Genomic DNA, 17,744 nt, shown 5'->3' with positions numbered 1-17,744 from the left:
AAGAGAAGTCTCCTTAACATTTGGAAAGCCAAGAACAGAATGGATATGTAAATAATATTTTTGATTCATGCTATAGACCCAATAATTGTTTTGATGCAGACAGAATCACCAGGGAATTGGCTTATTAAAAATATAATCCAAAAGCTAACATAAAAGTAGTATGAATGAAATTAGGTATTCGTTCATCCCCTGGTTTTGTTTGTTTTATTTTGAACAATTTTAATGAGAGAAAAAGAATTTTCAGAAGTTTAGGAGCTATTTTTTATACTGTTGGTATCCACAGCAGCTTTTAGCTTGTAATTGAATCCAAATGTCATTCATCTTGAGTATTGATATTCATCAGTACTCAAGTATTGATCACTTCCCAAGTGATGGTGTCCACATGGCTCATACAGTTCCATTCTGCTTAGGTGTGGCTGTCCTGGATTGCTTGGCTGGGATTCTTACACTGTATTTTTCCCACTTTTCTCAGAACTGCCATTTGAGCTCAGGAGAGAAGGCATCTGTACACAGAGTGGTGCTTATGCACTTAATGACTATATAGGGAGAAAAAATGAGTATTTCTCTCAGCTCTAAGGAGAATCTGAAGGATTGGCCACAGTTTGGTTCTAATCCTCATCCTCTTTTGATTTTGGGGTGAATACTGATTTAACAACCAAGTGACATTCTTTTTCTATGTGGTGAAAAAAACCAGTCTGTATGTTTTTTGAACATAATTTATTTTTTCTAAAGACTCCCAACTTTTTGACCCATTTAGAAAACAATCCAAAAACCAGGTCTGTGTTTTCATGTATTCATGGCAGACTGGTTACACTTGGTCATGTTCTATCTGATCACAGATCTTCAATCCATTTCTAAGAAATGTGAAAATTTCTTGCAAAATCCCATATCCTGATAATTGTTCTCTGGAATAGGAAAGGATTTGAATCCCTCGAGCTGAGACTTGAATTCTACTAAAATCTGTAATATAATGGATTCACATAGTTGTGTCTTTAAGTAAGAGATCTTACAACTTTCTTATCCATATAAAAATATCTATGCTGGATTTAACCCTGTGAACTGCAAGTTTTGGAGGTTTCAGGAGACCTGGAATCAGAAATGGCAGCTGTAAGAGGTGTGATATTTGCATAAAAACACTCAAGTCTGACAACTGACAGAGATGTTCTTCTGAGAAAAAGTTTAAGTTTCTGATAATTAAAAGGTTATATAAATCAGTGCCTTTAGACCAGATTTGGCAGTGTCCTTTTCCTGAGAATTTGTGACTGAATATGTCATTAAATCTGTTCTTTAATATTTTGTACAATTTTTTGTCTCATTTTCATTCAAGTACCAATGCTGGGTGAAGCTCAGATTGATTTCTTTTTATTCACCACTGTCTGACAGCCTTTGAATACAGACAATATTTTATGTAAATGGTTCATTACCCACTAACTGAATTACAGGCTTTGGCTCAAATTCTGGCATGTCCTTACAAAAATATCTTTCATAACATGGAGACAAAAGCAATGTCAAATCTAGAACAAGGTATGCAAATAATTTTCAAATGGATCAGAAAGCAAATTTTTAATGGTGTTTCAAAACCCTGGTATTCTGTCTACAGAATTAAAATTCTTCCTGTCATTTTCAATACCACTTTTTATAATTATAAATTTTTAAAATGTAGAACAATTAGAAAAGCTAGTCTTTTGACTTCTATGTGTTTGATCACAAATCATAAAGATAATATATTTCTATTCTTAAAGATGTACTAACTCCAATGTTATTTTTTGCTTTTGTTTCATATGTAGCATATGAAACAAACACCTACAAACACCTGATTTATTTTCATAGATCTTTTCTACTTTAAAAGATATACTCTTGCTTTTGATTCCAGAGAAAATATTTCTTTCAACCTAATTTGTAAATTAGTTCTCAAGCTGAGCAGAGGATAAGAAACCTTCCATTAATGTATTTTCTTAGTAGCTTGAAATCTAGCCTTTGGAAAAAAAAAAAAGAAAAAGAGGTTCTTGTATTAACCTGTGTTTCAGAATTCCATAAAATGGCTAAATTATTTATAAGATTCTTTGTCATAAGCTTATTTAAAAGAATTTAGACTCTGAATGATTTAATTAGCTGTAACTGTTTGTTTTGTTAAATTTGATATAAAGTTTGTTATTCTCTTTTGCATAATTATACCGTCAAGAGTCTGATCTCTTACATTTTTATATGATGAAAGTAGCTATTAAGAAAGATCGTATTATAAAAGAAAGGCAAAAATGCAAACTGTTTTTGCAGTAATTTAGCATACAAGGAAATAATGTGGTTTTCTTACAGCTCTGTAGTAGAAAGCTTAAGTTGTTTATCTAACACAAATATTATTCCACCATATTCAATATTATTTTTGGGAGACTCTAAGGAGACTTTTGTGAGCAGATTATCACCTGCTTAGGTCTGCGTGGTTGTTGCTGATTTTTAAACTGTGTTTGTGCTTTTGCAGATGTGCCATCAAACCCGTATGGAGTGCGAGTTTTAGAGCTGTCCCAAACCACTGCCAAGGTTTCCTTCAATAAGCCAGACTCTCATGGAGGTGTGCCCATTCACCACTACCAAGTGGATGTGAAAGAGGTAGCCTCGGAAACCTGGAAAATAGTTCGCTCCCATGGAGTTCAAAGTAAGTAAACAAAAAATAAATGGAAGCATTTTAGCTGAGAAGAATGTCCAAGGAAAATACTGTAAGTATTTCTCAGCTGTTTATTTGTTTGTCTTTTTCCAGTTGCTGCATCTCTGTATTAGTGCAGAGTTTCTAACACCAGTTAGAAATAGTCCTTCAACTTTGTAACTGTTCATTTTTATATTAAAAATATTTACAATTATTATCCATTTTTCACGTCCAGCCAAAAGCCAGCCTTTGAGGCTATGCATTTCAAAGAGAGTAAAAATAACATTGCATTTGAGAATGTGCATTATGTATGCACCTAAATGAATAATTTTAAGTAAGCTGTTATATAATATTTAATCCTGGGCATTAATTACTGATTGTGAGCTACTTAGTAACTGTCTACATACCTGTTAATATTCAAGATACCTGTTTCAAAAGCATATCATGTTTGTTCAAAGAACATTAAATGCCCTCTAAAAGGATATTTACTTGCATGTCTCTTGGCAGAAAAGAGCATAAGCCTGCCCAAACAGACAAGAGTTCTTCAGGCCCCTGATGCGTTGGGGGGTTCATACAGAGTAATGTTAATCCGTGTATCCAAATATGCCTTTTGGTATTTTCAGTGCTACTTAAGGCAGCCTCAGCATTTTCTGATTAATACTTCAGCAGGTGAATGGTTTTGCAGCAATCAGCAGAGTCACAGGAGACAAAATGTTACAAATCTAAAGCATGTTCTCTTTCACATACTATAATACAAAAATTCTGCATTAAACTGAACATGTTCAAAATTACATAATTATTTCAAAGAAACATATAATGAACATTTAGTTAACATGTTAGAAAAAAAGGTTTATAACTCCTTATCTTTTGTTTTTCTTAGCTCAACACAGTAACTGTGTGTATAAATGTAATAATGTAAATCATAGCAACATTCATTTTATTCCAGTAAAGCTTGAATTTCTCTCAATGCTAGAAGATCTAAAGAAGAGTGTGCCTGCCCTCTATTTGCAGAGCAGGCACAGTAATATATATTGTTGTATTTCCATTTTTTTCATGCAATGTTGCAGATCAAGTTAGAGACTTTTAATCTCATAGCTACTTCCTTCAATGAATTTGCAATAATTGTTTTCTGATATGAACTATATCAAATGAGTAAAACCTGAAGTGACCAGTCTGCATAGTAAGGTGCAAGGTACTCAAATGAGTGAAAACTCAGTGATTACAGATCAATCAGTCAATCACACAGATGATTGATTTCATTGTAAAGCCAGAAGAAACACACATCCTCAGTGTTAGATTTGCAAGAAACATATTCACCTTACCCCCTACAAAACTTTCTTTCATATTATTTCTGTTGTTGGGAAGTTTATTAAAATATTATTTGATTGCAGTAGGAAAGATGTGAAATTTCACAGACCCTTGTTACTAGAGTTGACTGGAGCTGCCTTCTTCAAAAATTCATTTTCCTTTTGAAACATTATTTCAGCATTGAGTGTTGTTGCTCACTTTGGAGATTTCTGTATAACGTGAATTGATCTTGGAATCATTTTGGTCCAAGACTTGTTTGAATTCTGTGGTTCTAAAATTGGAGAAGAGTGACAGGTACAAATACCTGCAGTCTTTATGCAAATGGTATGACCATGAAAGAGATTGTCAGCATTTAGAATCTCTGCTGCCACTCCTACTCATATTAAATATTTCTTTGGCAGAGAGCTGTATTACTTCCTGCATGCTGTTGCATTATTTCCCCACATCCTCCTTTGTATACTTTACTCTCCTTTTTCTCATGGACAATTTCAGGAGGTATACCATGTTGCAAGCATGTTGTCCTCTTCATTCCATTGTCTCCTAATTGTATGCTGAAAGGTTTTGTTGAGAAAAAAACTAGTTCAGACCATTTTGGACATATTAAAGATACCTTTTAATAGCATATGTTACCAAAGATTACTCCAAGTGATGACAAAAACTAGTAAATATGAATACAACCTGAAAAGCCATCTTTGTCTACAAAGAGTCATGTAGTAAATACATAAATATTGAAAGGATGGTGGGGAATATTAAAAATAAATACTACATTCATTATTAATTCATGATGTTTTCTGAAATCTCTACTGATATACCCCTGTGTAGAAAGATTGAGACTATATATCCTATATTTCTCTGAATTGCTCTCTGAACTATTTTAGAAATCAATAACTACTTCAGATTGTCAAACATTTACTAAACAGAAGACATCTTGTTTTCATAAATCTTATTGAAGATACATTATGTAGTTGTATAGGGAAATCAAAAGTGACCTGGTTTCATTGATCGTAAGTCCCTGCAGATATTCTATAAAAAGTTGAAAACTTTTTCTATTTGTGAAGTACTATAGGGCCAAACCAGAAAACCAAAATATGTTACCAAAGCACAAACATAACAATCCAGGACAGAAAAGCTTTTGCAAATGTAGATGTCAAAAACAAACTTAGTGTCCTTTCTTAAAAAGGAAATGCTGCTAAATTTAAATTGAATTCTTCTGGAATATTGAGCCGTTGCATGTTTCTTGGGCATTTAGAACATTTCAGCAATTTTCCTAAAACATCCATTTAAAATTCTCTTCATTTATATTTCACCCTACTTTCAGTGTCATGTTAAGATAACCTTGAGATACCCTCTCCAAAATCCCTGTTTTCTATTCCTGAAATATTTTTCAATGAAGCAAAAGCTTCTTTGTGTGAAGCTCTATTAGTGTCAAGGTGCTATTTTGTTTTGTTTTCTTTTGCTTTTTTTCTTTCAGCTTTTTGAGACATTTAGGATAGTTTATTAAAGGATAATAGCAAATACATGGCCTTGGGACAGTTTCTGATTGTGCTTAAGTAATGAAGAACCACTTTCCTAGCATGCCTCAACATCATCTCAGCTAAGAGGAGGATGTTTAGAATGCAGTCAGTTTTCTGCATTACCATTTGTAGTTGGATCATCATAATTTTCACACTCATTCAATACTCCTTAATGGAAATAAAACCACTTTTTCCATCTGTTCACATTTTAGGAATGGTTTATGGCTAAGATTCAGATATAAATGCTGTTTACACAGGGACAGATAACTGCTTGCACATCTCAAGTGGTGGTGCATACATAATGCATGGGCCATGATATTTTTTCCCAATAGTAAGTGACAAAATATTCTGAAATTTAACAGGATGGTTATTTATCAGTCAGATTTAACTCAGGAAGGGTAAAACTGCAGACCTTTCTTGCCACAATGTACAAAATGTGCCAATTCCAAAAACGCCATCAAGGGAAAGAGACAGAAAAATTTACATGCAGGAAGATGTTGTACTTGGAAGACTGTTGGAATTCCAATACAGAGATTTTAAACTGTCTTCTGCTCTCTTTCTACTGTGACTTAAAGAAATAATGTAGTTGTCCTCACACAGTAACAAAGAACAATCATAAAATTATTGAAAAATGCATTTTAAAATTAAACAAGCCTCACAGAAATGTGGCTACAGAAGCAAGTTTATAAATAAAGCATTAATAGGTGTTTCAAAAAACTTTTTTGGGAATAATTGCTCCTAATGCTAGCAAGGCATTAATTTTCATTTGGTTATGACCCAATAGCTATGTATAAAACCTTTTACAACTAAGATTATAATAGTTTTATTTGTATGAAAACTACAATAGATGCTTATCAAAGTTGTTAGGTATTCTGTAATCAATCATGCAGTAAATACAAATAAGTTTATCAAGATGATTAAGCAGTATGAAGTGGATTCTATGTAAATCCAGTCTGCATTTCTCTTCATTTTCCCTCTTCTTCAAAAAATCTCTCTAAAGGTGACTTTTGTCTCAAACTTTACTACTTTGAGCTGTTTTCAGGTAAGGAGAAAATTCTAGTCTTGGAGCTATAACCAGGAATATCTATTTCCCTGTTCTCTCCCCTTTGTCTTTTATAATGAAGAAGATTTCATTTGAAAGTCTGTGCTGATTGCAGCTATTGAAGCAGAGCACAGAAAGTGAAGCAATCATCTGATACACCAATTTCAGTCTATTAAGGGATTTAAAATCATAATCAACACTCTCATAATTCAGCAAGAGATCAGGGAGCAAATGGCAGTGAGATTTTTCTGCACTTTTTAGGTGCTCCTCTGAATATGAAATTAGTTTTGTTGAAGGCTACCAGCAAATCCAACTTTACAGTGGAGTTCTCTGTGGACCAGAGTCCCAAGGGGAGGTGAAGTGAAAAGAAAGAAGTGAAAAGAAACCCAATAATCCTGCAGTAGGAGAAATACAGATAGTTGTAAGAAGATTAGTTCTCCAAGGAGAGTTTGCATCCTTTCACCCAGACAGCTGGAAAATCCCTGAGTGTAGGAAGGTGCCCATCCACCATCAGCAAGTGGATAACCAAAGGTGAAGAGCATTTGCCAGACTTTCCTCTGTATTCCCAAAGAAACCAGTTACAAGATGTAAGAGATACCTGTGTTGGGAAAAATCACCTTACCACAATCCTCTGTGCAATTCAGTTTTTAAAGAAAGAACAACTGATCTGTTTCTGTCTAATCAACAAAGAATTTATAAGAAAAAGCCTCCTTTATTTTTCCATTTTGTGCAATATTTACTTCCAAGGAAGAAACATGATAGAGTCTCTGAAATTCAGTTCTTCACGTTCAATCCCTCAGAAAGCACCACTGATTTTACTCTAATAGAGAAGCCATCAAGGTCTTGTTTTGTCTTGATAGCATTTATAGGCATTAGTAATTCTGGTTTACAGGTAGCAGGTAATGCATTTGTAAAAATTAGCTTTTACACCAATCCAAAGCAGTGTGGAAGTTGTTTGAAACCTGAAAAATGTGCACTCTCTGAAAACGCTTGAGTGTCTTCAACAGGAACACAAAACACTTTATTTCCTTTGTTCTTCAATTTACAGGTAGACAGATAATTTTTTTTTTTTCCAGAACATTATATGTTTCTGAGTGAAATATGAAGAAAAAGCAGTCTCTGCATTTCTTGTGCTGCTCAATTTGCTGGTGATAGAATAACACAAGGAAAACATTAAATGCAGTCCCATATTCAGATTACTGTGGAAATTCACCTCTGGCATAGGTGGATGGCTGGCAGCCTTAGAGAAGAGAAGGGATTTGTGAGCCAATACACACACCCACACACATCCACACATACCCCCCACCTTTGCTTTCTCTAAACTACTTGCATTTGGAAATTCTCAGATTGCAGATCAGAGTTTCTTTTTTTCTTATTTCTAAGTATTGATACTGTGAATTTTTTAGGCAAAAATTTCAATTAATTAAATTTTCATTTTTAACTTTCAATTATTTATGGTTCATATAAAAACTTCATAAATTTAGAAGACTTCTTAAAGCGAGACTTCTCATTCATTGAGTTTAGAGACATTTGAGGAAGGTTCTAGTTTTCCTGAGTTTCTAGGGAAGTTGCTAATGTATAATGCCTAGATAATTTAGAATTTCTTATATCAGGAACAATTATATCAGACTGAAATTACTGGATCTTAAAACTCAGAAATGTTTAATCTCATTTATTTTTCTAGGAAGCAAAAACCCAAACAGAAACAACAGAAAAATCCCCAAACCAAATCAACCAAACACAAATCCCTTAAAAAATGCAAACTAAGCCAACCAACCTACAAACCCAAAAACTCCACAAGCTCAAAGTCTCTGAACTTTACTGGCATCTATGTCTTAGCATTTTTTCATGAGATATTCTGTTGAGTTTCGACCCTTTTGGTGGATTTATCCCTGGAATTATAGTTTAGCTCTTATAAGATACTAGCATAAAATAATTTCTACAATGCACAAATTACATAAGCTAAAGCTATACATACATTTCCAAACTTTGGGGTAGAAAAAAGAAAGATGCAGAAAACCAACATGTTTTGCAAGATGCTTTTTTGAATCTATATCTATGTTTTCTGTTTCAATGGTCAAGAATGGTTAATTTTTTTTTTTGTATTAGAGATTCTTCTTTGGATGGCAGAAAGCGGAAACTTTACAAATAATGTGCAAAGTATAATACTATTCAATAGTAAAAGTGTTACTTATAAATATATTTCATGCAGTGATATCAAAATATACCAAAGATAATTTATGAACATATGTTTATATTTCTTTAGTGAATATTTCATTGAAGGAGACAATAATTTCTGAAGACTTGTGATAGCATAATCAGACTATGGGCAAGAAGAAGTGAAATATGTTTTTACAATTTTCCGTTTTAAGGCAAAATGAAAGGATGAAAAATATTTCTAGCTAAGAAATGTTGAAATATTAATTCTTTCTGGAAGAAAAGAAAACCCTTGACAGGTGAACAAGTTGCATTATATTATTTTTCTGAAAAATAAACACAGCGTAAGGAAAACATCTGAGCTTGTACAGCATCTTAAATATATGAAAATTGAAGAAAAATAAATTTAAGGTTTCAGTTTCAGCTAATAAGGAGTTATCCAGTTAAAAGCACTATTGCAAAAGCTTGCTTTCAACATAACTTTAGTTTTTTCTCTCTGGGTTTTAACAACTTATAGCTCAAATCTGAAATAAGTAATCTTTGTAATTTTACATTCAAATCTCAGCAGGTTCTGTTTACTTCCTTTTTCATCTGAGTACACTACATTTCCTGTTCTTCATGAAATTCTAGATTAATTTACCTTCCTAAATTCCTAAAGGACCCAAAAGCATCCTTGTCATCATCAGCTCCAAATCCCCCAGATTGCATCAGGGCCAAATTCAAAATTTTGCTAGGGCTTTGCCCTGAGTTACTAATGTCTCTGTGGATGGAAATTCCCTATTTAGCAGTTTGTTTGTGAAATGAGTGGGGTTTTTTTCAAACCAGGTCCTATCTCTATTATTTTATTCACATACATTTAACTGGGTTTTGAGGCACATTGTAGAAGATGTGTTTTCTCTTACCAAAGACCTGTTCTTAAATTGCCTAAATTACTGCGTGTTCTGTCTGGTTCTGCTGCTCCTTTTACTACAAATATCCTTCAGGTTAGAGGAAGTTATGTACATGCCCGTGTTGATGAGGCAATCAAAACTTGGAGTCCTCTCCCTCTCTATTGTGCTATTTAGTTTTGAATTGGCTATACCAATGAGAAGGTATTGATGATGTAGGCAACTCACATTAAAAGTTCTTAGTAAAAAAAGTCCATAAATTTATGTAAAATTATAAAAAGGTCATTCCATTTTCCAGTAAATTCAAAAAAAGTTCATTCTATTTTCTCTTTTACATTTGATATAGATATAGATATAGATAATATTCCAAAGTCTGAAATGTGTTTTTTTGTGGGAGGGGGACAGAGGGTTGGGGTTCTGGGGGATTTTTTTTTCGTCTGTGCAGATCAGTTTTTTGGGTAAAACTGCTAAATTTCATTTTCTGTCCTTAAGCAGGACATTTTGGTGGACATTATATAAACAAGCATTCTTTCAAAAGACTTCAAAATTCTATTGAGTTGTAGAATTATGGAGTGGTTTGAGCTGGAAGCAACCTTAAAGCTCATCTCATTCCAAACCCTCTGCCACAGGCAGGGACACCTTCCACTAGACCAGGTAGCTCAGAGCCCCATCCAACCTGGCCTTGAGCACCTCCAGGGATGGGATGTCCACATCTTCTCTGGGAGACTTGTGCCAGAGTCTCACTGTCCTCATAGGGAAGAACTTCTGCATAGATTTCCCCTGAGATTTCAGAAACACCATTATGGCAGAAGATATTCTTTCCTATTATAAAACAAAGCAAAATCTATCTCTAATTATTGAAATTGAGAGGAAATCTAATAGATTAGTAAGAATTCACATGAATTACCTATGAGGTTGCAGGTTTTGTATTTACTGCTTCTTTTGTACTAAAGCATGAAAGCATGTACCCCACTGATTTCTGAAACAATTTCCCAGTGTAACAATACTTAACCATTAAACCAAGAAGACTTTCAAATAGATTCCTGAGAGATATAAATCCCATATAATTAAATTCTTTTCCTAATGAGTTTAATGATTAAGGAGAATTTATCTGTACAATTTATAGATCAAACAGAAATAAATTGCACATAGTTTGGTAGGCTAAGTCAACACTCAAAATTATTTTCAGAGTTGAAAATCTTCAAGGCAGAATTCATTAATTTCTACTGCAAGCTGCAAAAGCAGAAGGAAAAATGCCTTCATCAGCCTGTCCCAGGAGGAAAAATCATCTTGAGACATTTAATTCCTTGTCATATCTGTCAGCTTTGACTGCCTATGGCATGAATTGTGATCACATTCAGTTCAACAATAGCAGTTACGATTCATGAGGAGTGTAATGCCTTTCTGGAATACTATGTATGAACACCACAAATCTAGAAGTGCCTGAAGACTCAGAGGTTTTTTGTCTCTGTTAAATGGTGGTAATAGCCATTCAGAAAAAAAAATTCTGTGTCATGAACTGAGCTTTAGGATTTGGTTCTTCGTTTATCAGACTGTTAGGCAGGCAGTTTAAGAACAGCAAAATCGTGGATCAAAAATCCCTATAAAGCTTGACCCCAAAAATCTATTGTTGCTTTATACCCAACTTTTTTATTATGTCATATTTATTATCATTGTCAAATTGACTAAAATTAGTATTTTCATTTAAGAAATTGCCCATTTTCAGTAGTCAATTATTGTTAATATTTAAAAAAAAACTTGTGGATCATTCCTCTTATCTGTTAATATCTAATGAAACTATTGATAAGCCTAAACTCTTTTTTCCTCAAAAAACACTGAGTATTTGGTTTGATTCAAAAATAGTTTTCTCAACTTAAAGTCTACTTTAAAATTACAAGAAGGCAGGAGTTGCATATATATATATGCACATATACTATTAAGCTATAGTGTTATAAGACCTGATACAAATAAAATTAATAAAAAGTGCCTATTTTTTTTAATCTTAATTCTTGGGATAAAATGGCATTATGTGATTTGCCAATAAAATTTTCAATGGCAAGTTGTCATTAAAAAAACCCAAAAGTGAAAGAATGTATGCAGCTTTATAACTGCTATAGGCTACAAATAAATGAGGACAAAGACCACTTTTTATCCAATTTATTTTGTGTATAAGCCTGCATGTAAGGAAGTTATTCAGCTCTTTAATTCTGTCTCTGTACTAATTTTGGCCTCCATCCAAATCTTTGAGTAAAAGTCTCTTGTGGTTGAAAAGGTTGAACTGTAAATAAATGTCTTAAACTAAATTATATGGATGGATTAGAGAGACTGAAAAGTGAGAATTGTAAAGGGAAAACGATGTTTAAACATCTCAGACTTTTATACAGACCTGAAACATCAGGAGAATGAGATGTACTTTTCACATTTAAAGGTGAATAAAATGTCATGAGAAGTGAAGAGAATCCAGACAATTTACTGCACAGCATGAGTTCATAACTAAAAGCAATTGAGTTTTATGCAAATATAACCACTATATGAAGTTACTCTTTTTTTCCTTGTAATTCTGTGTTTGTAATTGCATTTGGTCAACGAGTCAAAGTTCATTGCACAATGTGATTTATGGTTTTCTCCAAACAGACTTAAAAATCTGTAGGAACAAATGGAAGATACTCTGATTGCAAGAGTATGTAGTAAATATTTTAATAAGAAATTAAATGGAGAATCAGTCATTCCAAATGTATTTCACCTGGTGCTGTTGTTGTGATAACTCTGGTCTATTTCCTATTTAGACCTTTCAGGCTTTTCATAACTGCACCCTCTCAGGTAAATTTATGGTGAACAGCTGATCTGATGTAAAGGTCTTGCTGACGTGGCTTGTAAAGGTAAATCTGGTTAAGCAGAGAGTGATGCAGTGCAGTATTGGGTATGAAGAGCTGATAAATGAGGCACAAGGTGCAGCTGCAAATTTTGCCTTTCAAGTGCATTGTGTTCATCCACATTTATTGTACATTGCTTGTCTACTTAGAGAAAGATAAGGTGCATTTATGGAATATTTATGTGTATATAAACTTCTGCTGCATTTTGTAATACAAAATAGAGAAGCGCTCCAGGATGACAGAGTATTCTTTAAGTATTTTCAAGGTCATTGAAAGACAGAGTGGTTATGAATAGAGCTCTCCTTCAGCCACATAAAAGAATGAGTAGCAGAACAATAGCATGGCCCTATCTGGATTACATTGCACAATATCTTTAAATTAATCTCTTTTTATGACTTTTTTTTCTGTGTCTCCATTTCTTTCTTCATTGGTAAGAAATAAATTATAGTATACAGTAGGATGGGAATGAGGAGGAAAGTTATGAAGGAAAATTATCTTTGCATGTAAGAAACAGAAGAACAGTTCTTGAAATCATCATTCATGTCAGTCTTGAGGTCTTTCTGTTTATAGAGCAGGGAATTTTGGGAAAGACACATTTAGGATCATAAAAATCCTTCTGTGGGTATTGCAGAAATCAGGAGCTGCTTTGTTCTTCAAGTAGTGGTGGTTTGGTTTTTGCCAGCTCCTGAATTAGGTAACAGAGAAAGTAGACTTTCTTTTCCTCACACTTTGCATGCTCCAAACTTGAAAACTGTGTGGCTTAGAGGAGTGAAAGACAGGAGTCCTGTGTCAGAACCTGCTTCTTAGGCAGCTCCAAGGCTGCAGCAACTTAAGTGAGAAAAGTCATACTTAATTTACATATTCTTTTTATTACTGTTAGGAAGCAGAATTAAAGTGAAATTTAAAATATTTGCATTTTAAATAGCAGTCTTAATTGAGACACAAGTATTGCTAGCATATATGAATTTACCTATGAAAAATTCACTGCTTCTCTAAGCACAGTATTTAAAATATTCATTCCCTGTGCTCTCAGGTATTCCTTTGGCTTACCATTAAGAACTTGTGAATTCTCAACATCTGTTTTGTTTCACTATAAGAGTACTGATATATTTGTAGTAATGGGCAGTTTAGGTCCATCTGGTTATGGAAAGCCGCATCTAATTTGTATATAATAACACAGTACAGTTTTTGTAACACCATAAGAAAACTAGTGAATTGTATTTTATTACACAAAACATCCTAAATATGTTGTAAAGCTTCATAGGAAGAATAAATTGTAGCTCTGCAGAACTTTGCTGACAATAGGAAGTGCAGTTGTTAAAATCTTTTTTTTTTAGACTTTGGAGGCATTTTGGCCACAGCAACTCCCTGCAGTGTTACAGGCTGGGGCAGAATGGCTGCAAAGCTGCCCTGGGGAAAAGGACCTGGGGGTGCTGATCAGCAGTGCCCAGGTGGCCAAGAAAGCCAATGGCACCTGGCCTGGATCAGCAGTGGTGTGGCAGCAGGACCAGGACAGTGACTGTCCCCTGTGTGGGTGGGCACTGGTGAGGTCACACCTCAATCCTGTGTTCAGTTTTGGGCTCCTCACTGCCAGAAGAACATTGAGGGGCTGGAGTGTGTGCAGGGAAGGCAGTGGAGCTGGGGAAGGGTCTGGAGCACAAGTGTGGTGAGGAGCAGCTGAGGGAGCTGGGGGTGTTAGATCTGGAGGAGAGGAGGCTCAGGGATGAATTTATCCTTCTCTACAACTCCCTGAGAGTAGGTTGTTGCCAGCTGGGGGGCAGTCTCCTCTCCTAGGCAACTAGTGACAGGACAGGGGGCACAGTCTTAAACTGAAGCAGGAGAAGTTCAGGCTAAGCATCAAAAATAATTTATTTCATTCAAAGGGTTGTTAAACTTTGGAGCAGACTACCCAGGGAGTGGTGATGGAGTCACCATCCCTGGAATTGCTCAAGAAACAAATGGATGTGGCAGCTGACAAAGTTGCAGTCAGTCAGAGCTTGGACTCGATCTCAGATGTCTTTTCTAACTGAAGTGATTCTGTGATTTTTGTTGGGGTTTTGTTTTGTTTGGGTTTTTTGTTTGGTTTTTTTGGTTTTTTGGGTTTCTTTTTGTTGTTTATGATGGTTTTTGTTTTTTGATTAAAAGAGAATACATTTAGCCCAATAATCAATTATTAGTTCAGGATAAGTTGCTAGTTTAGAACTGAGTTTCACCCTGATATATTAAATCAGTCACCAGGACCTTCAGATGACAAACTGTGTGTGTTTACTACACCAGGAACTAGTGTATAAACATTAAACAGAATGCATCCCAGGTGCACCACAGGAACTAGTGTGGGCCTCATGCTCAGAAGATGCAGCTTTTGTCTGGTGTCAATTCAGCAGAAGCCATCCTCACCTTCTGCCCAGGATCTTTCAATAACAAAGAATTCATGGGTGGAATGTAGGAGACCATTTTCAACTCCAACTTTGTGTTGCAAATTTCAGATGGGATGGAAATCACAACAGAAACTCCACTGTAGGCACAGAAAAAAAAAATGGGTGGTCAGTAAAACCGAAATACAAGTAATTTTTCTGCCCTGCAAGGGAAAGTGAGAGATTCTAGCTTCTGCCATGTATGAGATAGTCTGGGATAGGATACAGTTTGATTTATACAACTGAGGAATGAGACAAAGTGATACAGCTGCAGCAAGAGTAGAGGAAGGGAAGGTATACATTCATAACTAACTCCTGCCTCCCTGCTCAAAGTATACTTCCTTCAATAATCCAGGTTAGATTCCCAACTCTGATGTAAACCAGGGAATACATAGTAGCATTGCCTACAAGATAATCATGAATATATTTTTGTAGTCTCTTAATAAATAATCTCATTTTAATTTCTGAGTTTTCTCCCATTAACCATTCTTTTCAGCCTTGAAGGGTATTCAAAGAGAGAAAAAACAATAGGATAAATGACAGTGTGAATTATTTTAATAAGAGCATTGATTGCCCCTCTGCATTGAGATTACAACAGTTATTTCTTTTACTACATTTTTTAGTATTTTGTGTTCACTCAATAAAGTATTACTGACTTAGATATCTTAACTCTGCTGTCTTTCGGTGTTCATATTGCCAATGTAAGTTTGGTGTATTCAATGGCCTCGTATTTTTTCTTACAGGCTAATTTTAAAACTAATCTCTACAGAAAGTAAATTTGATTAATGAACATGTTTAACTTAATCAGGTTTTATATCTAGCAGTATAATTTGTACTACTAAAATTGCAGCAATTATAGTGACATAAATATTTAACAATGAACCCTGCTGAGAACATTAGTCATATGTTAGGAAGCATTTTGAACAATACTTTCTTTTCCCATCATGAAGGGAATATCTGGTAGAAGTCCAAATCCCCATTGATTTCCCTGCATTCATTTATTGTTTCATTAAACTTTTTAGTATAGTTCTTTTCAAGTGTCTGGCTGCTTCTCCAAGAAAAATCTTACCATTAAGAATTTTGCAATAGTTGTATAGCAGAGGGCAAAATGTTCCAAGAACCAAAATAGTTTTGCCCTTTAATTTAGAGAATCAGAAAATTTGGTTGGCAGGAATACCTGGTATTTATCTGGTCCAAGAAACTGAATCAAGGCTACTGCCTGTTTTAGATCAGATCAGGTGTGGTTTTGTCTAACTCAGTCTTGAGTCCCAGGGATGGAGATTCCTCGCTCTTTTGTCTTGAAATAACCTGTTTAAGTGCTTCCTGTCTCTCCCAGTGTATCAATATTTCTAATACCTGGTCTGAGCAAAAAAAAAAAAAAAAAAAAAAAGTGCAGTCATTTTTTCTAAGGACTGTGCTAAAGTCCTTCACCAGTCTTCATGACATCCAGAATTTTCATTGATCAAATTAATGGTTCTAAATGTTGTGGTAGGAAACTGTTAGACATCATTGAACATTGTTTAAATTATTGTCTGATAAGTTGAAACACTACAAAACACTGACAATGCTATTTCTTAAAAACTTATTCCAAAACACTTATTAAATAAATAAAATTAAGGGCTAATGAATACTGGGAGGAAACCTGATACTTAAAAAGAGGTAATTCAAAGAGCATTTGTGTTTGAAATGTATTTGAACTGTGTGATTTTTAAGCTGAGAAAGTATTTCCATTTTTACCTATTGCATACTGTAAAGAATTTTTTCATTCAGGATGCCTTTGTTTAGTTTAATAAGATCTTCTTACAGGAAATATCAGTTGTTTCAAGCACTCCCTATCCTGAACTTTAGATTTAATGGTACTTATGAAGTTTTTAATTGTCCATTCTTTCTTTATCCTCTCCTTTTCCTCTTCCATTTCCTTCTCTATTTTCCCTTTCCTATTCTTTGACTTCCATTTCCCTTTCCATAAATATCCACAAATACCTTTTATGGAAGTTCAGGATTTTTCAAGATTTGGTATTAAGCAGCTGGCTTGGTCATCACAAAGGTAGTCAAAGAAATATAGAAATAAAAACTTGGAGAAAGAGGTATTAAGAAGTGTGTGTTTGGAATATAAATTCCATTGTAGTGGTGATGGGAAACAGAATCTGTCAAAGCTAGATCCTGGTTGCACTTGATTGCTGATAGGATGCTAATCAATAATCAGTACAAGTGGCAGGATTTTTTCATTAATTATTTGATTTTATTGTCAAATCAGTATAACAGAAAAATTTGAAGAAGATATCAAGATAATATGGTTTAATTTATCATTTGAAGTACAGATATTTTTTGTAAACCTATAGCCTAAAAATAATACGTGCATTGACTTTTTTTTTTAATTACTGCATAGGTGATTTATTTTGTATGCAATTCCTGCAAGTGTGTTTCTGTTCTGAATAAAGCTGTGCAAGGTTTACTGATCTGATAATCTATCTCAATAGATTGCTTTTGTTCCAGGAATGTTTTCCTTTTTTTCCCTGTGTGCTCTGCTGTTATTCTGGTTAAAACCAAGTTGAATTAAGGGTGTTTTGTAAATAAATAAACTTCTAAAGAAAATCTATTCATTTTTATACCTGAAGTTTGTTAAATGAAGAACCCCATCTTCTGGATTCATGATGATTCAATGTATTATAAATTATGTTGTCAATCCACAAATTTTCTCTTTTCTAGGCACTTTAGTTTACACTCCTGCTTGCTTTATTTTCATTAATTTATAGTACTGTGCATTTTGTAACTATGATTTTCCCATGGAATATTTAACCCTTTCTGACTAGTTTTTTTCTCAGTAGAAATAGGTATCAAAGAAAAGCCCTAAAAAGGGATGCTACTTTTGGTTCAGTTTGTATAGTGATATCTCAAAACCCAGCTCGGT

The 17,744-nt window shown here is 34.3% G+C and overlaps 1 protein-coding gene across 2 annotated transcripts in view; it reads left to right on the top strand.

The window, feature by feature from the left end:
• The window catches only part of NCAM2 (neural cell adhesion molecule 2), a 273,183-nt gene that overhangs the window by 202,064 nt on the left and 53,375 nt on the right, over positions 1 to 17,744 (top strand). For both annotated transcript variants that reach the window (XM_064726512.1, XM_064726521.1), the window contains exon 12: positions 2,477 to 2,650. In XM_064726512.1, the coding sequence (XP_064582582.1) occupies positions 2,477 to 2,650 (174 nt within the window). The remainder of the gene's footprint in view (positions 1 to 2,476; positions 2,651 to 17,744) is intronic.

This window comes from Zonotrichia leucophrys, chromosome 1, assembly GCF_028769735.1.
Source record: "Zonotrichia leucophrys gambelii isolate GWCS_2022_RI chromosome 1, RI_Zleu_2.0, whole genome shotgun sequence".
NCBI classification, from domain to species: domain Eukaryota; kingdom Metazoa; phylum Chordata; class Aves; order Passeriformes; family Passerellidae; genus Zonotrichia; species Zonotrichia leucophrys.
The sequence above is the reverse complement of the archived record's forward strand: the minus strand, read 5'-3'. Positions and strand labels throughout refer to the sequence as shown.